At 35.6% G+C, this 27,754-nt stretch overlaps 1 protein-coding gene across 1 annotated transcript; it reads left to right on the plus strand.

Annotated features, from left to right (window-relative positions):
- LOC107548887 (disks large homolog 1-like) lies at nt 1-27,343 on the plus strand. The gene is made up of 4 exons (XM_016229743.1): nt 1-1,275; nt 3,985-4,116; nt 21,695-21,852; nt 27,071-27,343. The coding sequence occupies exons 1-4, from the start codon at nt 1,257-1,259 to the stop codon at nt 27,221-27,223; spliced, it is 462 nt and encodes a 153-aa protein (XP_016085229.1). The 5' UTR covers nt 1-1,256; the 3' UTR covers nt 27,224-27,343.
- Nucleotides 27,344-27,754: the final 411 nt, after the last annotated feature.

Genomic DNA, 27,754 nt, shown 5'->3' on the forward strand with positions numbered 1-27,754 from the left:
CACCCACAGTAGAGAGAGTCTGCAAACCAGCTTTGGCAAAAGATGCCGTAAAGATTGACAGAAAAAATGACGGGAAAGGAGGTGAAGTTGTTCTTAACTGCCTTTCGGGACGTTTGACGAGGACCTTTGGGATATATTTGCTCAGATTGGCTTATTGTGGAGCCATGCGTTATCGGAAAGCTGGATGAAACTTGCAGGTGTTTTCCGACAGGCGTCGCACCGACAGGCTGCTGTTTCATGGGGGGAATACATCCTGCCTTGTCTAGTTAAATCTGCCTCCTGTCTCTACCTTGAGATCTGGATTCCACAGCAGTTTGCCAGTATGGTGATGGTTTTGCTTGGTTCTTGAAGCGACGTGAAAGTGGATTGCGCTTGTCGAACAGCAAGATGATCATGAAAGTCTCCGATTTAAATTTCCAGTTTCTTTCTGTTCAAGGATCCGAATCTAAAACGTAAAACACGTGAACGTCATTCCCTATGTGTAGAACAAGTTGTACTTAAAGACACGTTTACAAGCATGCATCGTTCAATTTACACAGGCTGGCATGCTTATTTATTCCACGAACTGTTGCTGGAACTCCATATTGGCAGTTTGAGGATTTAAATTAATGCTTGATCAGCATATGATGACTGAATCTAATCCAAGACAAGCCATGTACCGGAGAGCCTTTCTAATTTGATGTATATGGTGGCCCTTTGGGGCAAAAACTAGTGGTTAGATTTAGTTTAGTTAGTCACTGCGCCTTTAATGTTTGTCAGGACTGTATGGGTTGTGTTATGGACAGCGTGATTGAATTATGTTTATGTAGTTACACACCAAAGGCATTTAAGGAGTCGGTGGTTGCTCGAATATTGCAGCAAAAGAATCCTCAGAGAGCTCAATACCGAGAACATATTCAGACACTAGAGAGCATTTCTTATAGACTCATCCACACCAAGGTGCACTCGATCACTCTCCACTCTTTTCTATCGGATTATGGATTTATTTCTCATGAGCGACAATCATGCGCTCAGCATGTGTTTTCTTCTGCAAGATGTTTCGACGCGTGTCTCTTCCTGTTTAACTTGACAATTACAAGCAACGAGCCCGAGAGCTGCCATTCTGTTCGCTTTTACATCTACATCAGCGACCTGAGCAGGAACTTGCTGCTTTAGCAGGTGACACTTTCTCAAAGACACTGACAGCAGATGAGGGCGAAACTTTTGTGTTGCTGTTTCCATGCGTGACAATCCCACAAGGACATAAAGGAGTAATTATGCCCTTAAGAAAACGAGGTGAGAAATAAACATCAACGTATGTACATGATTGTGAAAACATGATTATTATATGACTGTGTACCGGTCGTTTACATAGTGTACGCACTTTAAGGCAGCATTATTTCAGGTGAAAACTTCTATGAATGAATAAGAGAAATTGTACACTGTAAAAAACAATTGTGTAGAATTTTTTTTTATTCCGACATTGCTAATACATTTTACAAATATTTACAAAGAAATGGAAAGTAACACACTAGGCTAATCTAAACATGACATTTTGAAGTAGTGTTTTCTTGTAAAACGTACTCCTAATCTGTTATATTTATAACCTCGAAGTATGTACATGATTGTGAAAACATGATTATTATATGACTGTGTACCGGTCGTTTACATAGTGTACGCACTTTAAGGCAGCATTATTTCAGGTGAAAACTTCTATGAATGAATAAGAGAAATTGTACACTGTAAAAAAAAAATTGTGTAGAATTTTTTTTTATTCCGACATTGCTAATACATTTTACAAATATTTACAAAGAAATGGAAAGTAACACACTAGGCTAATCTAAACATGACATTTTGAAGTAGTGTTTTCTTGTAAGACGTACTCCTAATCTGTTATATTTATAACCTCGAAAAATCTTCTTTTTTTTTTTTAACTCTGTACAGACCGGTTACAGTTACGGTCACGGTTCTTTTTTCCCCCCCATCATTTTAATCACATCTAGTGTAGACAAAATTATTTTAAAGCACGAATATTACATGTAGTCTCTCGATATGAGGTCATAAAAGCTTTATGCATAATGTGTAAAATGTTGAAATATAGCATGACAGATGTCAAATTCCACATGTATTCATAGTTGTGTCTTTGGGTAATGCAGAATGTCAAGACTTGATTAGTTGAATGTGTTGCGGTTGCTGAAGCAGGCAAATATGATCATGTTATAGCAGGACTGTTGTGGCCATGCCTTAATTATCCTTATTTTATTTTGACTTCTGTACCTCCTAAGCCTAAAATATGTGTAATTATATATGTAGACCTACTAATAGTGTAATTATACTCTGCTGCAAGTTTGTAGTCTGTTAAAATAGACACAAGTATGGCCAACCTGCCTATGACCTCGGATGATCTCGGATGCTGGTTTGTATTTATATTTCAGACAGCTATGCAGCTGTGTTTTTAGTTACTCTTTAAATGCCTAAAAGTCTTTTTATGCACACTGTAAATGTAGTATATCTCCAATTGTATTGTCCTAGTAGTTTATCATTAGCAGAATTCTCATTAATGCATGCACAGTAATCGTTTGCACATGTTACTAATTGCAATTTATTTAAAAAATGTTTGTTGCTCTTTCAGTTTTTCTAAATTGTGTTGCTTCGAACGATCTGTCGAAGACAGGAATTAACCCCCGTCCTGTCCCTAGTGTCTGTTTGTCTGTGTGACTAAGTGACTGAGTCATGCTCAGTCACTCTCATGATCTGTGCTAGTAGTAAAGAGTCTCTCAGGGTCTTTGTAAGTTGTTAACTGGTTACTATGTTATAAAGCATGTAGAAATACAGTGAATTGTTTGAAGACAGTTTCTCTGCTGTTTTCTTTAAGGATGTCCCATTGGAAGTAAAACTTAATTGTCAGTTCAGACATTCTGAGTCATTAATTTCAATGCAAATCTCTGTTCACAACCCATTTTAGTTTTATAATGTGACATACTGAGCAAAACCTGCATCAATGAATCATTCACAGTTTGACTAGGAATGTGCATTAAAGGAATAGTTCACCAAAAATAACAATTTGCCAGAAGATTATTCCCCTTCAGTCCATGTAGATGTAGTTGAGTTTGTTTCTTCATCGAAAAAATGTGGTCATTATTTGCTCACCAGTGGGTCCTCTGCAGTGAATGGGTGCCGTCAGGATAATTGTCCAAGCCTCTGATAAAAACATGACAATAATCCACATGACCCCTGTCCATAATGTCTTGTAAAGCAAAAAGTTATGTTTGTAGTAAACAAATGCATCATTAAGATGCTTTTAACTTTAAAACGTTGTGTTATCCATAATATCGATTTCTGCAGTAAAATAAAGTTGAATCGTCTGAATCAGGAGAGAAATATGCACAGATCAAGCACTGTTTACAAGGGAACATTCTCCAAAACAGTTCTTAACATACATGCCAGTGGATTTTGATGTGAGAAGACAACAGGGGATAGACTTGATCACTGAAGGAAGCATTATTTTGGATTAAGGAATTAGGCCGGAAGTGATGGTTAAAAGTTAAAATGCCTTGATGGATTTGTTTCTTACAAACATGAAGCTTTTTGCTTCACAAGACATTAATTGATTGACTGGAGTTGTGTGATGTTTTTATTGTATTTTAGCTATTTAAACTGCAGAGTATCCATTGGTGAGCAAGTGATGTAATGTTAAATTCCTCCAAATCTGTTCAGATGACGAAATAAACTCATTTACATGTACTTTCTTGGATGGCCTGAAGGTGAGTACATTTTCAAAAAGAAAAATTCAATATTTGGGGTGAAATATTCCTTTAAAATTGAAAAAGGGGCAGTTCTGATTTGATACATTTTCTTTTTTTTCTTGTTTGTGAGCCAGCACTCTAAAGACATTTATTTAAAAATACATGTAATTATAAATAAAAAAGAATACGTTAGGTAGTTCCATGTTAAATGTTGTAGATTAAAAAATGCCAGTAGCATAACATTTATTCTGTTTTACAGACACAGCCAGAGCAATAAGCCTCCTGGAGGACTACTGCTCCAAACTGAAGAAACCAGAGGAACAACAGCTCAAAACTGCCATCTTAAGAGTCATGGGCATTTTCAAAAGCAGTCTTTTCCAGGCTCTCATAGGTAAGCTTATGTTTTCTTTTTTGTAAAAAGAACCATTTTTCCTTGTAGTAGGAAAATAGGTCAATGAAAACACGAGGTGCAGAATAAAGTTGTTTATAAGTGATTTTCTGAGCAGCATACAGATGTTACTCACTAATAGGTTTTTAGGATGTTTGCTTGAGTTTATTCACGCTAAGAGTGTTCTAATGTTCATTGTTCTAGTTTAAAACAATATATTTATGTCTTAAGGTCAATGTTTTGTTTTTTATTATTTGTTCCATTAAGATTGCATGTGCTTTGTCTGCTCAGGTGACATTTGCTCATATTTCATTCTTAAGCAGTGGGCACATTCTGCCGCTTTAGGGCTTTTTTTTCTGAAATATAGTTATTTTTAACCTTGCTGATGTGGCAGGAGATGCTTCCCTGTGCCTCTGGTATTTTAAACGTGTTCTTCATAAGCTCAAATCTCCGCAAGGCAATCTTTTGTCTTTTCTGTAAAGGAGAATCAGATTGGTTTTGAATCTTGATTGGTTTAACTCCTTTATTCATACTCAAGGTCAATTGCAACTTAAGGACAAATGCTCTCATGAGCTTTTAGTAAGCATTTGTGAGATTTAGAGGTTGATGGTTTTGACTTCCATGATTTTATTAAATGTTTAGGCACTTCGTTAGTGGAATATAGAATGTACAATTGATGATTCTGGAATATAACGTCTTGTCTTATAATTTCTATAATGAGATGGACCACTGTGTTGTCACAGTCTGTTAAATTTTTCACCAGGATGTGGATCTTTATTCTGGTCTAAAGCTAATGTTCATTCAATCAATTAGTAAAGAAACTCATAAATGTGCAGCACGGAGTTGACCCATGGTCAGAGTGTGTTTGCTCAATTTGAAGAAAAGTGTAAATGTAACACCATTAAGTATTTCCTTATTTCTTTAAAGAAATTGCTTTATAGTTATAGTTGCTTTATATAAATATTCCATTGGTTTTCATGAAAGTGTAGGGAGTCATGCAAGCTTTGTGAAAATCACAGCTTTTGCTTTAAATGGTAGTCTGTCATAGAAGCATTTTGCAGAATTTCTTAATCATTCGCTTATGTTTTAGCTGCATTTGCCAAGATTTTTTTTAATCAAGGCCCTATGGTTGCTATCTCTTTAGCTCTAAGTTTTAAAGTGTTTACTGTGTTGGATTAGATTCAGTCATACAGAAAAATTGCGTAATTAAATAAAACAATGTGTTTAGATGCAATATGCTAAATCGTAGTTGTGTGTATAATTGCTGGAGCTGTGGTATTATGATCTGGGGACAGGGATTTAGCCTTGGATAATGTATTATCTGTGAAATATTGCCTTCATTTTCCTGTCCATAATCTGTAATTCTTTTTATTCTTCTCTGACCTTTGCCTCAACCCACTAATTGTGTTCATGGCAGATTGCTTTCTATTAATTGGAAAAGGTGACGTGATCCTAACAGGCCTTCATGTTCTTTGCTGCCCTCTTGCAGTCATTTACAGATGTTGGCAGAATGTATTATTCCACCTAACACATTTAGAACCTAACTTTATAATTAGCTTGCATCTTTGATACTAAAAACAAATTTAAACAATCATGTAGATCTTGTCCCCATTCTATTGATTTTCAGTAAAATGCTGTTAAAGGTTAAGGTCACTTCCTGAAATAGCAGTAATCATCTTAGAAGGCATTAGCATGAGTGTAATCTCGATGGTTTGCCATCATGCTCGAGAAGTGCAGCCTCTTAACCGCTTAACCTATTCTCCCATTCACCAGGAAACATTTACATCTGACAGCATAGGTTGAACATTTCTGGTTGTTTCATGAAAAAAAAAATCGGAAATAAAAATGTAAGGTTCTGTACCTTGAGATTCTGTTGATTTGGAACCCTGAAGGCCCTGACATTTTGATTTACAGAACATTATTGTAGTAGTTTTGGCAGTACACAATCGTTCAGAATAAAGAGAAGCCAAAATGAAATGGCCTGTGTTATTTGTGACAGGAAAGCACCCTCCTGTATCACACTGAGTTCAGATCCGAGTTCAGTATTTTACGATTTCAATCAAAAGTTCTCTGGAACGGCTCTGTCTTTTTTTAGAGTCTGTCCTTTTTGATGAGATTTCCTGGCTAAATATTCTCTATCACAGCTGCTCATTGGATTCCTTTAGATACTGAGCCACTGCGGTCTAATCGGGAAACCAACCACAGTCTGCCAATTTGTTCCATAGAGGTTTTTAATGGGCCCTATTTGTCACTGTCATCTGAACAAGGTTGGACACTGCCCTCTTAATAGAAGAGCCATGACGGCATACTCCTGTTTCACAGAGAGACCGTCCCACGAGAAGCCTTTTTGCTAAACTGTAATCAGATCTGTTACTCTTGCAGGAGGGGAGTTCCTGATACCAGGGGATGGATGATTTCTATTTGATCCGAGTTCCACAGCTAGAACAATACGACTGCTCTGCTACAGTTTCTAGAGTTCAAGAATGCTCATCAAAAGTTTAATCTGGCTTTGTGTCTCAGACAGCAGGATCCAATAAGGATTAGATCATTTATTGTGTCTGTGTCTGTGTGAGAGTGTGTTGTTCTAGCTTAATTCATGTTAGCATTTCCAAATCCATTTTACTACATAATTTAGCGTAATTCAGAGAAAAATAGGATGTGAAAAAAAAAAAAAATGGGATAGGAATTTATACATTGGAAATTGTTTTTCCTAAAATCTATCCAGATGTTTGAAGGGGAGAAGTTAAAAGACAGGTTGGGGATGTAAACCATAAACAAAGTAGCTTCTTTGGAATTAGACATTTTAATTGAAAGTTTGATTTCATTAGGCGCTTTTCCATTACAGATTTGCGCAAAACTTTGGCGATATTTTATAAATGTCGATAAAAAAGTATTGCGAAATGACGGCGTTTCTATTAACCAATGCGACTAAAACGTAACCTTTTGCCTCTCGCAAAGTCATGGCAGCGGATTTTGGTTTGGATTTTGACGGATTTTGGCTAGATTTATTTAAAGGAGGTGTATGTGTGTATCTTTACAGAAGCAGCACAGAGAGCCACTTCAGAAACGTGCGTGGCACGGCTGTATTCTGGACTAAACACAAGCATTGTGGCCGCAATCAGCTTCTGTGTATCAGAGCCACACTGCACCACAGACGTGTGCAGTGTAAATTGTCTAAGCATTAATGGTAGGGAAAGCCCCTTATACTGGAGAGAGGCCACTTATGATGTGTTTCTTGGAGGTTATAGTACATTGAAGAATGATCATATGACTTTTTACATACCCCATGCGACCTGTAAATGCGGAAAAGCCGTTTCCATTGCAGTTTTGCGAATGAATCCTTTTTCGCATTGCCTGAAAAACCTCCTCATGCGAGCGTAAAAACTTTTTTGCGATATATGGATGTTTTTACGAAATTGAGTTGCCATTAGGCGTATTTTCAATTCGCAATTTGAAGGGTAATGAAAATGTGTCTACAGTCACTTTATTGTTAAATATTTACACTTCAGATAATTACACTTAAATTATTTTTGAAGGAAGATTAACAGTGAATTTAGCTTTTGTATTTTTTATTTTTCCTGCTCTAGAATAATCTATTCTCCCTGTAGCATGTTCTCTACTGTTAATCCTGCTGCTTTGTGATAGCAGCATGTTATCTCTCTCTTTCCCCTCTCTCTTTCGTCTGGTCCTGTTTATTTCCCTGAACAAGTGGACATGAGTTTATGTGTCTCACATGGTGGTGGAAGCCATGCCTCAAATTGAAGGACTCTGGGTGCGGACTTTTGTCCGAGAGTGTTGGCTCTAATTACAGGTCAGTGTAATAATGTTTGTCAGGTAAATGTCTGACCCAGATCTGAGATCAGTAGTTTTCTGACAGGTTGTATGAGCTGTATTAATGGGAGCATAGATCACAGAGGTGTTAAAGGTATTGGTGTAAAGCTCTTCCAGATAATAACATACTACTAGAACCAGTGGGTCACAGCATCTCATCTTAATGTTACGGAGATCACTGTCTTCACCTGTTATTACAGGTTGTTTATACATTGAGGCTGTCGCATAGCATGTGCCAGTGTATTGCCTTTTTGATCTATTGCGTTATGATAAATATTAAGTAAATATTTGTTTTGAGATAACCTAAAAGGTGCCTAAAGGAAAGCTTTACCCAGAAATGAAATCTTTGTCATCAATACTAATCTTAATGTTATTCCAAACCTGTGTGCTGCTGTTGTTCTGTGGAACACGTAGAATATTTTTGCAGAGTTTGTATGTAGCTCTTGCTATTAAATAATGGTTTATAATGTCTGTCAAGCTTTGAAATAGATGGTGAACAAACAAAATGAGATGTGGAGTGGCATGAGGATGCATAAGTGATTAAATTTACTTTTTTGTGTTCCTTTAAAATCTAGTGTGAAGCTCTTTTTTTTTTTTTGCTATATGTGACTTTGAATCTTGGCCTGTGGATAAATAGCCAACCTACATGTTCATTTGATAGCATAATATGAGTTTATAATAAGCCAGTGTTTACAGAAATGTGATGCCACATGCATTTGGTTGAGTACCAGCCTTGGCCCCACCTCAGAAACAGATGGCTGAAAATGATTAGATGCCCTCAAGGACAGTGAAGTTTCTAGGAAGATATTAATGCTGGTCTAAAGATGCAAATGTAATGTGAATATTTTCCTTACCAAGCCTTTAGCTTCAGAGCCACAACCGCACAGAAACTGCTGAGCCCACCTCTGTTTCTCTGCGTAATAATGGCAATGGCAGTGGGTCTCCAATCCTCTTCATTTAAAGGGAATAATGTTGCCATCTTGTGGAGATTTGTGGGAATATTTTTTGGAAACAGCCTTTGGAAACAGGAAACAGTTTGATTCTGACACCTTTTCACAGAATAAATGATTTCTCGGGCCCCCATAACTGGCCATGATGTAAATGTTATTGAGGTTTGAAATATTTTAGATCAGTTAGTATTTTATTAGTCAAAATTCTTACCTAATAATAACAATAATAATAATAATAAAATTGTGGCTAATTTTGGTAATTTTTACAGACTTAAAAATAATATGGGGACAATATTCTTGTTTATTGTTAATTGTCTGAAATCTAGTGGAAATTGTTTTACCTCATCATGCATTATTATTCTTAAAAATATAATCAGTGTCTCTACTAAGAATTAGTATAATAAAATATGATTCTAAATTTCAAAACTTTCCACTTAATATAAACAACAGCAAAAAATATTTACGGTGTCTTTTCTAATGCTTTAAAATATCAATTAACTGGTCAAATTATATTCGTATAGATATAAATACAGACATTTAATCTAAATGAATGCCTTTTATTTTGTTTTATTAATGTATGACTTAAATGTGATGTACAGTGAAGTGGTGGTTGGCTGTGTTTCCAGCAGAGGGAGCTCTTTAGTTCTGTCTGGTCAGAGAATGTAGAGCTTTGACAGAACTAATAATTCATATCTTTGAATGTAGGGTTGAATAAAAATTACATTAAAATATATTTCATACCATCTGAAAACATTACATGTATTTCATTCTAATACTTTACAGATTCAACGAAAACAAGCCGCTTTTCAGTATCAGACTTGCTGTGTCTAATATTAATGCACTTCTCCATTTCTCTGTGTTCTGTGATGTATAATTGAAAGAACTTTCAAACACAACACTTTCTGATATTAATAGCAGGTGTATTTAAAACAACACGGTTTGCATATTGAATGAAATGATCAAGTGTACTTCAACTAAAACTTTTCAACTTGACTTTGAAATGGCCCTTTTAAACTGGTGTTGGTTTAGCATGTAATTACGAAGGACAGGAAGTGCGAGGCAACTCTGTGAGTCAGATGTACACCTGTCGTAGTCTTTTAAGAGAAGTATCATATGAAATGTGCAGTCTCTGACTGTCTCCATGGTAACGCAGACCTTCAGCAGAAAGGGTTCCAGTGTCATAGCGAGCAGCCTGCAGCTCTTTAAACAGAAAAACATATTTCCAAAAGACGAATGAGTAAAGGTAGTGATGTAATTCAGCATAATTTTAGCTGCATTTAACAGAGCACCAGGCAGCACTGCAGCAAATTAGACCATTTAAGAATATCCGTAACTGCTTATAGCAGCATCTCATATCTGATGGTGTTCCATCAGCTGTTATGAAGCTTTTTCCAGATGTGGCATTCCAGGATTTTCACAGTGAGGCAGGATAAAACTTACAGCTTAGATTCATCAGTCACTACATTAAAAGACTTGCATCCACTTTTTTTATAGTATAATCTGGGTTCTTTGTCCCAACTGAACATGTTTTGCACATGCTAATAACAAGCTAATCTTCAGCTGTTATGAAGCAGTTATTCATTTCATACTGGACAGATCTCAGCCAGTCAGATTATTTTGTCAGTTTGTTGGTGGAGCAGAGAAATGCAGAATTATCAAAGTCGATAGAGGCAGCATGCCAAGAGCGAGAGGCAAGCTGTTCTTCCTGTCACATCAGTATTTAGAGTAAAGAGTGGGAGCAATTTACTGGTTTGTTTTGGAACAGAAACATTTTCAGTTTTCTAAATGTGAGATGCCAATGATAAATATGAGCCATCTGATGTGTAGCAGTCCTGAGATTTTATCTTCAGCTCACTAAATTTTGCCAGGAAATCAACGTCATTTTCCATAAAACTATCAGAATCCATTGCTTTCTCTAATCATTAGTGGCACTGTACATAAACGTAAAGAAATAGTTCACCCAAAAATGGAAAAGTGGAGAAAATGTACTCACCCTCAGGCCTTCCGAGGTGTAGATGAGGTTGTTTCTTCAACAGAACAGATGTGGAGAAATTGAGCAATTACATCACTTGCTCACCAATGAATTCTCTGCAGTAAATGGGTGCCGTCAGAATGAGTGTCCATTAAAAAGCTGTTAAAAACATCACCACAATCTACAAGTAATCCACATGACTCCAGTCCATCAGTTAACATGAAAAGTTGTGTGTTTGTAAGAAAAAGATCCATCATTAAGGGTGTTTTAAGTTTAAACCATTGTTTCTGCCCAATACTCGTATTTTAGTCGGAATGAGATGAACTTGTTTCTTATAAACATGCAGCGTTTCTCTTAAATGATGGATGCTGTGTTGTGTGGATTACTTGTAGATTGTTGTGATGCTTTTATCAGCTGTTTGAATTCGAATTCTGACGGCACCCGTTCATGGCACCCCCCACCCCCCTCAATTTTTTTGGTTAAACTATCCCTTTGATATGGATGCATTTTCTTTATAGTAATGAATTTATTTAAACTGCTGCCCATGTTTTACAACCGCTCTATATGTGCCAGTTGTAACGCATTTCAATGCAAAGGCCATTTTCAGAAAATAAAGTGATTTTTATGAATCATGTCGAATCAGGGAGGCGGAAGTCTGCGTCAGTAGATAAGGAGGTGTGTGTGTGTTGGTATGCAGTGGTGGGTAGTATAAGGAGCTGGAATAATCGCTCCCCGGAGAGGAGTGAGATTACAGCCCTGAGCCCACACCATCCATCCATTACATAAGAGTGGAACAGCTGCCGATCTGCAGCGTGTGAATGAGTGTGTGTGTGCGCTCTCTGTGTTTCTGTGGGTTGGTCTGTGTTGGAAAGAAAGGGAGTTCATGCATAGACCGATGTGATTACGAATATGAATCTTTCTGGTTGCCTTGGAAACCAAGCAGATAAGATATTTCCTCATTGTATCTGGTACCTGATCACCTAACTAAACCCACAGCTCTGCTGAAGATGGATACACTTAGAACAGCTAATCAGAGTCATTGCATTCTCTAGTTAGAACCAATGCTGAATATTTTATTTGCATTATTATGCCAATATATATTTTAAACTTTTAAAGTGTTGTATATCTTTGCCAATCAACACTTAAATAACTTGAATAGTTATTTAATGCAGGGATTCCCAAACTTTGTGTGTGTGTGTGTCAGCTGAATATATTTGACCTAAACTATTTACTTGAAAAACCCCTAAGATTTAAAGTTAATATAATTTAACAACACATTTGCATGTTCTAATGTCTGTTAATTGACATAACATTATATAAACATAACATTTTGAACATAAATTACTTACTATGTAACAGAGAGAATGAAATTCATCTTCCTGAAAAAGCAACATGCTTTATTTTGTGTATGATTGACTTACAACAAATGGTAGTTTATCTTACCCAGTGGCTCATTTTTTTCCCAGTCTCCCTTCCTGACTATTACCGTATTGACCCGAATATAAGACGATGTTTTTTTTCTTGGAAATACATCTGAAAAAATGCGGTTGTCTTATATTCAGGGTCTAGACTTTGACATGTCAATAATACACCCACAACAATAGGTGGCACCAAATACGCATAAAACGAGTGTGCCATGAAATACGAAATGTAATGAGTGTTGGAAAGGTCACGAGTAATAACAAAAGAAAAACAAAACCTTACAGCTGCATGAGTCGTGACTGTCACGTTAGCCTGATGGGACTAAACTCCCTTTGTGATTTTAAAACGTAAGACAGTACCCCGATTTGAAGACTACAGTAAGATTTAACTTCTACTGTTAATAAGATTTTGGTAGGCTACTGTTAGATGGATAGCCTAAATGTCATAATTCAGATGGGCTACCTGCTTTTTTTTTTTTTTTTTAATGGTATATCAAAAAGTGTATATTTTTTAAATGTGATTATTGGTACATTTTACCAGTTTTTACCATACTTTCAAAACAAAAATTCAAATAGGAAAAATTTGTTTTTTAAAAAGCCTTTTTCCAAAAGGTACATCTGGAAAAAGGGGGGTCGTCTTGTAATCAGGGTCGTCTTATATTCGGGCCAATACGGTATATCTATATTCCATGGGGGAAAAAGTTAAATCAACAGTTCTGCTTGTATGTATGCCACTGTTTGGAGTCAGTACGATTTTTTTCTTTTTCTTTTGAAAGACGTCTCTTATGCTTAGTCACCAAAGCTTAGTCATTTGATCAAAAATACAGTAAAAACAGTAATATGTGAAATATTATTATAAATATAGTTTCTGTGATGCAAAGCTGAATTTTCAGCATCATTACTGCAGTGTCTCATGATCCTTCAGAAGTTGTTCTAATATGCTGGTTTGGTGCTCAAGAAACATTTCTTATTATTACCAATGTTGAACATATTTTTGTGTAAGCTGTAATACATTTTCTTCTTTTCAGAATTATTGGATGAATAGAATTTTTGAAAAAAAATAGCTTTGTAGCATTCTAAATGTTTTACTGTCATTTTTGATTAATGCTTCCTTACTGAATAGAAGCATTAAAAAAAGTGTATCTTAGTTTTCCCTCAAAGAAAACTTTAGTATCTTTTAAATCTATCAGACTTGTCAAAGCCACCCAATCAGATAAGAGCTTGCTATAGCTCTAGAAAGCCTTCCACTTTTGCTTTCCAGTGATGTGTGCAATATACAGAGATGAGCAGCAGTGAACTGTAGTCTGTGGGTGTGCTGTCTGAGGCTGAGACTATCTGTGTTTTGGTAAATTGAGTTGTTTCCAGTCCTGTCCTGTTTTCACCCACTTGTAAATAGTTTGGGCTGCAATAGTAAGCACCAGGTGCACAGACATTTGCTTATCCCAAATGATCTCATCCAACATGCCAGCTATGCCCACCATGGTTTGAGTTCAGGGGAGTATAATAATATGCAACAATTCATGTAGTGCAGCCTAGCACCGCAATGCTCAGATCATGACCTAGCAGAGCCCAGCTACCACGCCATCAGTTGTGCTACACACTGGAAAGATGTAATATAAGATCGTAGGACACGAAGAAGAAGAGGAAAGAAGTGTTTGCAGTCAATGAATACTTGATTAATTAACTGATTGAGCTGCCTAATTAACTATTTATTTATTTATAGATTTCAAACATCATTTTCAGCCCGTTTTCTTTCTTGTGCAGTCAACGGTGAAAGCAAGTTAATCATTTTTCTAGATTAGATATGAACTGAAAGCCGTCCACTGTGTAATAATTGTTTCAAAGGGATTTGAAAGCCAGTATGCTGTCAAGACTCCATCTGAACAGATTCATAATACCCGATTAGCAGATGACAAGCCCTTTTATTTTACAGATTTGTCCCAACAAGACTTTTATGGCCATCTGCTAAACCACACTGCTCTATTTGAATGAATGCATAATGTTGATACCAATATCTAAAAAAGCAGGGTGGCAAATTGCTGATATAATTCACAGGTTTGGGATCAGAATGACTGTTTAAGAATGTTTTTAAAAGAAGTCTCTTAACAAGACCATGTATTTTAATCAAATTTCCAGTAAAATGTAGTATTGTTAAATATTAGTACAGTTTAAAATTAGTGTTTTCTATTTTAATGTTTTTAAATGTAATTTATTCCTGTGATGCCAAAGCTGAATTTTCAGCAGGCATTGCTCCAGTCTTCATTGTCACATGATTCTAATATTTGGTGCTCAAGAAACATTCTTTTTATTATCAGTGTTGATAATAACATATGTTTTCAACACTGATAATTTGAAAGAATCCCAGAAAAAAAGCATCATGGTTTCCAAATTATTATTATTTTTTTTTGGAAACCATGATGCTTTTTTTCTGGGATTCTTTCATAAATAGAACATTAAAAAATATGTCAGCTTTTATATCTTTTATATAAGCATTTATTTAAAGCATTAAAGACAGTTATAATATTACAAAAGATTTATTTTACTTTTAATCAGTTTAATGCATAATAAATAGGGTTGGGAATCGTTTGAATTTTATCGATTCCGATTCTGCATATCGATTCCTAGTTTTGATTCCAATAAGATAAAAACATTTGTTAAGTCAAACATTTATTCTGTCTTTTTACAAAGCATTCTGTTGCAGCTGAATAACATGAGCAAAATCAGCAGCCTACAGAACCACCGCAAAAACAACTAGATTAATATAAATGTCTAATATTAGAGTGTTAAAGACAAAGAATTTTTGAAAAAAAATAGCTTTGTAGCATTCTAAATGTTTTACTGTCATTTTTGATTAATGCTTCCTTACTGAATAGAAGCATTAAAAAAAGTGTATCTTAGTTTTCCCTCAAAGAAAACTTTAGTATCTTTTAAATCTATCAGACTTGTCAAAGCCACCCAATCAGATAAGAGCTTGCTATAGCTCTAGAAAGCCTTCCACTTTTGCTTTCCAGTGATGTGTGCAATATACAGAGATGAGCAGCAGTGAACTGTAGTCTGTGGGTGTGCTGTCTGAGGCTGAGACTATCTGTGTTTTGGTAAATTGAGTTGTTTCCAGTCCTGTCCTGTTTTCACCCACTTGTAAATAGTTTGGGCTGCAATAGTAAGCACCAGGTGCACAGACATTTGCTTATCCCAAATGATCTCATCCAACATGCCAGCTATGCCCACCATGGTTTGAGTTCAGGGGAGTATAATAATATGCAACAATTCATGTAGTGCAGCCTAGCACCGCAATGCTCAGATCATGACCTAGCAGAGCCCAGCTACCACGCCATCAGTTGTGCTACACACTGGAAAGATGTAATATAAGATCGTAGGACACGAAGAAGAAGAGGAAAGAAGTGTTTGCAGTCAATGAATACTTGATTAATTAACTGATTGAGCTGCCTAATTAACTATTTATTTATTTATAGATTTCAAACATCATTTTCAGCCCGTTTTCTTTCTTGTGCAGTCAACGGTGAAAGCAAGTTAATCATTTTTCTAGATTAGATATGAACTGAAAGCCGTCCACTGTGTAATAATTGTTTCAAAGGGATTTGAAAGCCAGTATGCTGTCAAGACTCCATCTGAACAGATTCATAATACCCGATTAGCAGATGACAAGCCCTTTTATTTTACAGATTTGTCCCAACAAGACTTTTATGGCCATCTGCTAAACCACACTGCTCTATTTGAATGAATGCATAATGTTGATACCAATATCTAAAAAAGCAGGGTGGCAAATTGCTGATATAATTCACAGGTTTGGGATCAGAATGACTGTTTAAGAATGTTTTTAAAAGAAGTCTCTTAACAAGACCATGTATTTTAATCAAATTTCCAGTAAAATGTAGTATTGTTAAATATTAGTACAGTTTAAAATTAGTGTTTTCTATTTTAATGTTTTTAAATGTAATTTATTCCTGTGATGCCAAAGCTGAATTTTCAGCAGGCATTGCTCCAGTCTTCATTGTCACATGATTCTAATATTTGGTGCTCAAGAAACATTCTTTTTATTATCAGTGTTGATAATAACATATGTTTTCAACACTGATAATTTGAAAGAATCCCAGAAAAAAAGCATCATGGTTTCCAAATTATTATTATTTTTTTTGGAAACCATGATTTTTCTGGGATTCTTTCATAAATAGAACATTAAAAAATATGTCAGCTTTTATATCTTTTATATAAGCATTTATTTAAAGCATTAAAGACAGTTATAATATTACAAAAGATTTATTTTACTTTTAATCAGTTTAATGCATAATAAATAGGGTTGGGAATCGTTTGAATTTTATCGATTCCGATTCTGCATATCGATTCCTAGTTTTGATTCCAATAAGATAAAAACATTTGTTAAGTCAAACATTTATTCTGTCTTTTTACAAAGCATTCTGTTGCAGCTGAATAACATGAGCAAAATCAGCAGCCTACAGAACCACCGCAAAAACAACTAGATTAATATAAATGTCTAATATTAGAGTGTTAAAGACAAGTAAACAGTCAGTAATAAAATGGGAACAAACAAATCAATTAGCAATAGCATAAATAAATACAACTGAACCAAATTTCAGGTACAGAAACTGTAATTAAAAGTTTAAAAACACTGCATAGTTTTCTTTTGATAAATAAAATATAGATTAATTAAAGTTATTAAATATATTCGGTCAAGATCAGTGAATGCGTTTCTTTAGTTCTTTGATTAACATTAATGACAGGCAGTGTGTTTATAGGCTGCTGTCTCTTTAACACAGAACGCATGCAGATCTAAAAATACTGTACACGTGCGTTTTCTTTCTCATCTGTTTATGTTCACTTAAGATAAAAACGGCTGTGCTTATGATGATATATTGACGTAGTTGATAAATATGAAAGAAGTGAGTTCTGGCCCGGAACAACCTTTTCTACAGTGGAAATGCACGGAACGGTTCGAGAACGGACACAAAACTGGGAACCCGCACCACGATGCGGCCGCTGTTCTCTGGCGCTGTGTGCGCTGCACGCAAACAAGGCGCAAGTTCTTTCCGTTCCTGCACTTAAATAATTTTAAATCACATTAAAATGTGAATGCAGGAATCATTAAGCAGAATCGAAATGCACTCATCTTATCAAATACCCGGTTCTTGGAAATTTAGAACCGGTTCTAAAACGGAACTGGTTTTTGATACCCAACCCTAATAATAAAAGAAACTTACTGATTTCAAACTTTTGAACGGTTGGGTATGATGTTTCTTTGAGATCACTACACTCATCAGGTGTTTTTAGAAACACTTTGATCAAATGCTCCTGGTGGTTGGGTAGATTTATTCTCTGTTTCTGTCGTTCTTTGACCTTTATTTGTGCCAGTGTTGGTTTGTAGTGGTTGTTGGCATCCAGCTTTGGGCCACTTTCTTACAAGTATCATGAGTCATTCTTAATATGCAGAGCACTGCAGGCAAGACTTCCCCCCCCCCACAGACACAAGCCCACACACACACACACACACACACACACACACACACCCACCCACCATCATTCGCCACCTGCTCTGTTCTTATGCATGCATAAGTAGAGACTACTTGTCACTGTTAGGATTTCTGGGGTGAAAAAGGGGCATGTTTGAGTGCACTAAACAGCTTTAAACACTACCGAAGAGAAAGCGTCTGAAATAATGATAAGCTGTGTTCTTTCTGTTTGTGTGTGAGGGTGTAAGGTCATTGTATGAATTGTTGGGAACAGGAGGCCTGTACAAGGATTAAACTGGCTGCTCTCATGCTGTTAGATCAGGCATCTGGCATTACACACACACACACACACACACAATACTTCTCGGTGTTTCAGTGATGACACTTTACACAACATGTCCGTGGAGAACAGAGGAGAACTTACTGCTCTGTAAGTTTATTAGAAATCACTGCTGCTTTTAAACATTTTTATGTGCATGTTGTCGGTATGGGTTATTTTAACAGTTTGTTTTATAATAGTATTGATATTTCTATTTATCAGTTGTTGAAACTTTGCATTCCCTGTTTTTCAGACTGTCACCCATGCTTGAGATGTGGGATTTGCATACATTTTAAATCTTTGGTCTCACTTTCAATGTATTTTTCCACTTTAGAGGCAGACACATCTAAATCACATTTTAAGTAAGCTTGTTGGTGTTTGCACCAACTTAAATGCTTGATAAACCGTGTTATTGATTTGTGTTGAACTTGCGTCACTGGACCAGGCAGGCATCTGTAGGAGGAATAACAAATAGAGTCTTTTTATTAGGTTTTATTTACATGTAAATGAATTCTCTCTCTAAGATAGAATAGACTGCAAGCTTCTGTTTGAAAGATGCTTCTTTTGTGAGGTGGAAAATGCCTGTTTTGTAGTACTGCTTTGGCAACATTATATTGTCTCCCGAGCAGCTTTACATGCATTATCTGTCAGGGTTTTGCCCTGACACTCTGGTTGTCTTGTGTTTTTGTTTCTTGTGTCTGTCTTGTCAGCACATGGCCTAGTTATTTGTTTTTCTCAGCCATGTGCTTTAGCCCCTCCTCCTGGTTTCCTCATTACCACACCCTCTTGTTAGCCCTCATTGAGTCCTTGTTAGTGTAATTGCGCTCACCTGTTCCTTGTGTGATTTCCTCCCTATTTATAGTGCCACTTGCCCTATTGTTCGTGGTCATTCTTTCCCTCACTGTGGTTGTCGCTGTCTCTGGATATGGCTGATTATGTGTTCCTGTCTTCCTGTCGGTTTGTTCTTGTGCTCTAGTCTTGCCCTAGTCTTTTCTTTTGTAATTCTATGTTTTTGTCTTGCTCCTTGTTTTTGGATGCGGTCTGTTTTTGACCTTTTTGCCTTTAATTTAGTATTCATTTAGTTCTCTTAGTCCTGATCTTTTGTTCATTTTTTTTGGTTATTTGTGTTGGTTACTTTAATAATAATAATATTTAGTCCTTTTGTTTATTCTCTTGCCTGTCTTGGAGTAATTTGTGTTTCTGTGGAGCTATGCTTTGTCTTGTTGTGGTGTTCGAGTTGCCGATACCGATATGGTGGCCGATATATCGTGCATCCCTAATATATATATATTAGGGCTGACAAAATTAACGCATTAACGCAAATTCATTTTGACAGCACTAATTTTATTAACGTGGGATTAACGCAGTGCGTATTTTCTGTTTGACCCATGGCCTAACACATAGTTGGAGAAATGGAGATTCACGGTGTTGCCAACTTAGCGATTTAGTAACTTTTCAGACCTCTTTAGCGACTTTTTTTTGTGTGCCTACCGACAAATCTTTAGGGTTTGCCCAAACCATTTAGTTTCCGAGACTCGCCGGTACTGCTGCGCAAGCGTGAGGTCTCTCTTTTCCGCTGCGCACACACCTCTCTCTGCGTCTGTTCTGTTCAGCGAGCGGCAGTGAGGAGCAGCTATTTCAGTTAAAACAGATATTATGTTGCTTCTCTAATTTTACATGCAAGTATAGCTAGAATCACAGCACAGCTATTGTCTTTATCTTATGTGTAGCCTATTTGATTTCATCAGACGACAGCTCGATTATTAATCTCATTAATCATTAAGTCTTAATGGGTCGCGTTTCAGTCACTATTTGATATTCCTTCCGTTGTCCGACAACAGAAACAGTAAAATATATCAATGAAAACAGTTTTATTGAGAATTTAGCTGCGTCAAAATACAGTATGTGGGCACAGAGAGGCAAACAAATGTAATAATAAATGTACATTTTCAGAAGAACATTGCCCTGTCCTGCAAATAATGTAAAGAGGCTTGTGTAAGTAAATAGCTTAGTGCAAAGAAAGAGAAGTAATGGGAACCTGGTATTTTATTGTTCTTTTTTATGTGTCTAATTGACATGAACAAGTTCTTTGAAAAACATCTATGACCTTTGAAACATGTCTAGTTTTCATGCTCTATGTTGACTATGATTTCACTAATAATAAACATACATTTGCATAAAGCAAATGCCCTTGTTGAATAGAGTATTAAAAACTTGAAAAGTATTAATTTAAGGTACCCTTAGAACAGATAAAAAGGTGTGAATAAGTTGCGATTAATCACGAGTTAACACATGGCAATCATGCGATTAAACGCGATTAAATATTGTAATTGATTGACAGCCCTATTTTATATATATGTGTGTATATATATACACACACACACACTACCTCTCTCTTTCTCTCTATTAAAAAATAAATAAATTGACCCTCTAACACTACTCTTCTCTATTCTTTTTTTATTCTATCTATTTGTTATTTTTTATTTATTATACAAAAATGAGCCTCTCTTACACTATATATTTTTAAAGGTATATATTATATTATAGTGTAATATATTATAGTATAGTATATAGTACATTACATATTTTATCTTGAACTTTATATGATCTTGAACTAATATATTCGATCTTTCCTTTGTTTTTTATTTTGTATTGTTCTCTGAGGTCCACTTATAATGTTATCAAGATTTTTACATAAAAAAAATAATTTAGAAGTAATAGGCTATTATTAAAAATGAAGTGAGCAAAGGACCAAGTTCTTACTGATACGGTCTGGCACTTCATTAAAAAAAGTTAATCAAATAAAGTATCGTTTGATTTCTGCGTGGACCTGCTTTTGCTGCTCTTGTCATTAACCTACTACATGCATGAATCGGTGGGCGGGGCTGAAAAGGCAGTGATGTAGATGCAGGGGTTGATCATCTTCTGTGGAGGTGGTGTTTAGCCACACTATTATGTCATAAAGTGGCACATTCCAAAACCTGTCGTTTTGGTAGATTGGCTTCAATATAAGCTGTTTTTAGACTAATGAATTTTGAAACTTACAGAATGTTTTTATAGCACAATGACCTCTTATATATCAAAATATCAAGGGAATTTGGATTTCTCAGTTCATGACCTCTTTAAAATGTTCCCCCACAGCTTATATTTATGTAAATAACTGCTTCGTTGTTGTGCAGTTATGGAATGTAAATTACTGGAAAGTCCTAAATATTTTCTCATTATGATTTGACTTGGAATCTTTTTGACTAAGCTAGCTAGAAATTTGTGTCTGCTCACACCTTTTGACCCAGAAACACAAATTAATCTGTACCATGGCTGCCGCTCAAATCTGCAGCTTTTATTTTCCGACTAAATAAGCATGTTTGCCTGCTCTTTCTCTCTTTCGTTCTACCTCATTTTCTTCTTACTTTGCTGGATTCATTTAAATGCCAATGAATCAATCTAATAAATTGCCTGTGTTTAATTTGTTGGTTTTTGATAAAAAATAAAAATAAAATAGAGTAAACAAAGTGTAGTGTGGAAACTACTACAGCGTTTGAGTAGGTTTTAAAAAGACATTTATAGTGTGTTTCTCTCTCTCTCTCTTTTTATTTGCATAGATATCCAGGAGTTTTATGAAGTGACCCTGCTGAACTCTCAGAAGAGCTGTGAGCATAAGCTGGTGGAGGTGAATCACATGGCTGAGCAGTGGGAACACACTGCCACCAACTCAACCTCACCAACAGAGGGTCCGCAGCCAGCCTCCACACCGCCAGAGGTGAGACAAAAGAAAAAGTATAACAAACATTTTATTTAACATTTTAAGAGGTCTTAATTTAAAGGATGGAAAATTGTGATCCTGCCTAAAGTGATTGCTAAACTTCAAAAGGCTATGATTTCTGCTGCATGTTCAAAGTCGAAACCCTGCACAGTACATTCTACAGCAGGGGTCACCAAACTTGATCCCGGAGGGCCAGTGTCTAGAGTTTAGCTCCGACTTGGCTCAACACACCTGCCTGGAATTTTCAAGTATACCTATTAAGACCGTGATTAGCTGGTTCAGGTGTGTTTGATTAGGGTTGGAGCTAAACTCTGCAGGACACCGGCCCTCCAGGACTGAGCCTGGTGACCCCTGCTCTACAGGCTCACGGTTTCAGTACAGTTCACAATAAATGGATGCTGTGTATTGATATCAATCAATTGCTTATGATATAATGTTGATAAATTATGATAATGTTTACTTTATGGTGTTATAGTGTTCATCTTTTTGAATGAGTAGCCAGCAATAGTGAAACATAGACTTTTCATAATAAGACTCCTAGTGTATTTTGGACTTGTTTATATTTAAAAGTCCTGCATTATGCAAGAAGGTTGTTTTTTTATTATTATTATTATTATTACTACAGTGTTTCCTCTAGGATTTTTTTACAGCTGTGGTGGCAAGACTATTTCCAATGGACCCACGCCCCCTCCCCACCCAAGAATCATGTGCACTCAAACTCAGAATTGAATTTATTTGAACTAAAAAAGACAAGTAAATAGTAAGTAAAATAAGAACAAATAAATAAATGACAAGCAATGGCACAAACAAAAACAAAAACAAGATACCAGTCAAAATTCGTGAACGGTAAGATTTTTGATGTTTTTTTAAAGAATTCTCTTTTGCTCACCAAGCCTGCATTTATTTGATCCAAAATACAGCAAAAGTAGTAATATGCTTTCTATTTGAATATATTTTAAAATGTAATTTATTCCTGTGATTTCAAAGCTGAATTTTCAAATGAAATTAACAGTACTTTCAGGTAGGTCTAACTATAATATATAGGTACAGAATTACTACAGAAACTGAATAATCTATTCAACTGTAAAATAACACTGAATATTCTTCACTGTATAAATAAACAGTAATGACAGACAGCAGGTTTATTTAGGCTGCTGTCTCTTTAAAACCTTATGCTTGGATCTAATATACTGTTACACGTGTGTTTTGCTTCTCAGCGGTTTACAGTCACTTATAGCCTATATACCGACCATGTTTAATATAAACTAACTGTGTTTACGTGAACACTCCTTAATTTGTGTTCCGAACACTGATCTATAATAGAGAACTGGATTGCTCATGACGTCATGAAAGTGAAGCTGCCGTGCCGCCATATTGGTATTCCCCACTATTCCCATACATTCCATTGAGTTAATAGGAAAAAGTGCAAATTCAATGAGAAAACATCACCTAACAAGTCAGCGTTTTTAAATCTGAAGTATCCCTGTACATTCTTACAATTCAAACACCCTAGGCGTAAACATTTATTTATTTATTTATTTATTTATGTCGGAGATTTCCCCTGCTTATTAAAAAGTTACGTACATTACAGAACATCAGATGAACATGATAAACATCAGACGGACACGACCTCAACCTATATATAAAAAAATTACAAAGTGCTCATTCTCAAATCTGAAGATTTATGCTTTGTATAACAAGTTACACACATACCTTCATTCGCCTTGTAGTTATTCATTGTTTATGTAATTTTGTTAGTGTTTTTATTCGTACAGTAGGCTTATTGCAAATGTTTAAACAATGTTTTCGTTAACAGCATTCGTTTTGAAGCAGGCAATGATTTAAACAGTGGTTAAATTAATTAATTTAGCATATACATAACATTTTACATGGAAACGGTAATGCTAGTAAACATATTTGCACGATTTTGGAGAGTCTGAAATAGATGCGCTCAATCAGGACATTAAAAATATACACAATTTATTCAGAGAAATAACTGACTAACGCTACGTCAGTACGGACTTAAAGACATTAAGCTTTATTTCCAAGATGATGCATGGTAAGTTAAGCTTTTCATTTCAGTACAACATAGAGCTATAAAGTAACAGAGGCTATCATTGTATATCCAAATCAATTTCTGATACTAATACATTCATTCCTGAATAATTATGTACATAAAGAAATTGCCTATAGTTGTGTTGGATCAGTTAACGTTACCTGTGTCGGCAGTGTGCAGCAGACACACCCACCTTAACGATTTAAATATATTGCTTATCCTGCCCAAAAAGACCAAAAACATTGCCGATAACATCTGAAGTAAAAATGAATTACATACACCTAACATAAAAACTAATCCCGTGTGACTGATTCGCTTCAAATCGGGTGATTTTTGGTCAGTGTTTTAGCTGTGACTCAATGGTGCTCTCTGCCAGTAGGGAATAGTAAGATGGCGGCTCGAACACTTCCGGTGGCTTCACTGTCTGTCGGCAGTTTAGAACGCAATGAGCGATCCAGTCATTATATATAGATCAGTGGTTCCATAGATGAACGGAGGTCTTACGGATTTAGAACGACATGAGGGTGAGTAATTAATGACAGAATTTTTTTGGGTGAACTAACCCTTTAAAAATAACCCAGTAAAATGACCCAAGAAGATGAACCCAGCATTTGGGTCAAAAATAATAACCCAGCATTTTTAGAGTGCAGAAAAACCACCCAGCATCTGGGCAAAAAATATTCAAATTAACCCAGTAAAATGACCCAACAAGATGAACCCAGCATTTGGGTTAAAAATAATAACCCAGCATTTTTTAGAGTGCAGAAAAACTACCCAGCACCTGGGTACAAATATTAAAAACAACCCAATAAAATTACCCAACAGGCTGAACCCAGGATTTGGGTTTAAAAAAAATAACCCAGCGTTTTTTTTAGTGTAATATATGTGTGTGTGTATGTATGCATGTGTCCCTCGTGTCAAAATAGTCTGTGTTCTGGCAGAGCTAAATGTAATTTGATGGTTTATTTAGGATCTTTCTGAAGTCTATAGCTTGTTGTGTAGGCCAGTTGAAGAGAGGACAGTCCCCTTAGGGGAGGTTTTATTTCTCAGCATAAAGTCAGTTGACAAAACTCTGCAGTCTCTCGTAACTTCAGTGACTGCTCGTTGTTTTACTCTGCTGTTTTTGGAGATATAAAGCAGACATCAGTGTACATAAAAATGACATGCAGTACAGTGATAGAGGTTTACAATTTAATCTCGGAAGTATTTAATGTGAATTGTATGAGTTCATATGGGAAGCTCTTTTTGATTGCCGATTTTAGCATATTACCAGATTTAATCTTCCGTTGCCATTTAATCTTGATGCTGCTCTTATAGACATTAAAGTAATCTCATTCTTATCTCGTTTGATTTTCTTTTTAATTTTCTCTTAAAATGCTGGAAAAGCACCCTGTATGTGTTGGAGGCCTTGTCATCATGTGCCATGATGACGTTGAGTGGAAAGGCCTGTGACAGTATAATTAAAGGCAGTGAATGAAGTTGTAGATATCTGAAGAATACAAATGGCTCCACAGAGCTGTATGCAGGCAGCTCTCTTTGTCTTCTCAGATGCTGGTGAATTCCGCAGCATTGCTCAGGACTGCTGACACATCAGCACTCACAAAAGCATAAAACATGTCAGTCAAACACCTACTGATAAAATGGTACAAGTGTACTAGAGACTTCATGTGATTAATGAATCCAATTTTCTGAGAAAGTGAGATTGTACTGGACTGAAAAGGGCCTCAGACGAGATTCTTGTTGCTCAGCGTATTGCATTTACAAATGCAAAGCACAAAGATTAAGATAGGCTTGTTGCATTTTAAATAACTGCATACTTAAATACAAAACTTAATCTCCGTTTCAGTTAAGCATATAAGGTTTCCATGTCTGAAATATGATTTATATATTCCTATATTGATTGGTGTTTTTATTTGTGTAGTATTTTGTCAGGTTGGTAACTATTTGCTTTAGTGTACCATTACACATGCAGTCGGCAATGTATATTCAGTTTTTTTTTTGCGTCCAGCCACTAGGGGGAAGCTGTCTCTGTGTGAGCTGTGTGTCTTGATCCCAATGTCTCATGGTCTCATAAGACAGAAGGACATTATGATGACATCAGCATCTTTAAATATGCATATGTCCTCACTGAGCATTTAAACGATGACATGCAAAACAAGTTAGTTATTGCATAATAAAATTCACAAAAACCTATGCACTTCTTATGTTAATGCCATTGTTTGTCAGTTATCATTGTCATTTCTTTTAAAATAAATGAATACTTACATTTAGTAAGGATGTATTAAATTGATCAAAATGCATTGTTACAAAAGATCAACAATAGAAAAAAAGAGATCAATAATGTTACAAGAGATGTCTATTTCAAATAAATACTGTTCTTTTGAATTTTCAATTATTTAAAGAATTCTGAAAAAACGTATCACAGTTTCAACAACAATATTAAGCAGAACAACCATTTACAACATTAATACTAATGAATTGTTTCTTGAGCATCAAATCAGCATATTAAAACGATTTCTGAAGGATCTTGTGACATTGAAGACTGGAGGAATGTGGAGGCTGTGCCATCATTAAATTACATTTTAAAATATATTAAAATAGAAATAGTTATTTCAAATTGTAGTATTTTTTTTACAATATTACTGTTTTACTTTATCTAAATTATGTATTCAAATAAATGCAGCCTTGTACACAAGTACACAATGCTTAACAAAATATTTGTGTGTGTGTGTGTGTGTGAGAGAGAGAGAGAGTGTTTGTGCTGCTACGGTTGGCTGTTATTGCACTGTTATATAAGTGTTGTGTTTGTGAATTTCAGACTGATGCGTCTGGCATTCTTTCTCTTCAGTCTGCCTTATACATTATATATTATTTGTGGACAGAATTTCCAAGTAGAATTTCAACTTAATTCTGTGACTTCAGATAAAAAATAATAATTATGCATTAATGTATAATGTATACAAGCAATATTTCCCTCCAAATCATACTTTTAGCCTGAATATCAGCCATGCTCTTGAATATCAACAGCTCATTTCCTTGTGTCATATTGTTTAAATCAATATCAAGAATATCATTATTATTCTTCCTGTTTAAGACACTGGAATGTACTAGGCACTAGAGAGAGTGTTTTCATCTGAAATAGTGTGTTTTTGTCCTCAGCTGAGAGAAGAGAGTCACATGGAGCTGACAGTAGAAGAGCCTGCTGCAGGAAGCACCAATACAGAGGTGAGAGAAACAGTCTTTCCACATTCTGGTCAATATTCTGACAGATGCAGATTGTCATATGGCAGTGTTTACACCAGCTTCGCATGAGTAATGCAGGCAGAGAGGGTTTTCCCTTCCCTCCTTCGGATGATTTATATCCATTTGGAGAGACGCCTCAGACTGTTGATAAGTGCTATATCGATTAAACAGTGAGAGGTTTTAAGATGAGTTTTTCACAACATAGCAATCCATTATCAAAATCAAAATGCAGGGACATTGAGTGTTTGTCACATTGCTTGAGTGTTTGTCAGTTTATATACTGTTACTGTTTGTACTGCTGGGTCTAGAGTGCAAGAAATAATCATTGAAAACAGTATTATTTACATACTGTTATATTATTTATTAATATTTTGAATGAGCTTTTGTTGTTGTCCGTTTTTACATTAATTTTAGTTTTTGCATTTGCCATTTTTATATATTTTTATATTTCTGTTTAGCTTTGTTCCATTTCATTTCTATTTCTATAGTAGTAATTTTAGTTCAACTTAAACTAACTTAGAAATGGCAAAAAAAGTTATGTTGATGTTTAATCTAATATTTATTTTATTTCAGGTTTAGTTTGGTTAATAAAAACATTTT

This window comes from Sinocyclocheilus grahami, unplaced genomic scaffold (assembly GCF_001515645.1).
Source record: "Sinocyclocheilus grahami isolate Dianchi unplaced genomic scaffold, SAMN03320097.WGS_v1.1 scaffold356.1, whole genome shotgun sequence".
NCBI lineage: Eukaryota > Metazoa > Chordata > Actinopteri > Cypriniformes > Cyprinidae > Sinocyclocheilus > Sinocyclocheilus grahami.

What these genes read in the sequence shown, in the direction of transcription:
- LOC107548887 (XM_016229743.1), top strand. An exon ending in TCTTTTCCAGGCTCTCATAG is followed by an intron (nt 4,117 to 21,694) that starts GTAAGCTTATGT and finishes TTATTTGCATAG; the next exon opens with ATATCCAGGAGTTTTATGAA. An exon ending in CAGCCTCCACACCGCCAGAG is followed by an intron (nt 21,853 to 27,070) that starts GTGAGACAAAAG and finishes TTTTGTCCTCAG; the next exon opens with CTGAGAGAAGAGAGTCACAT.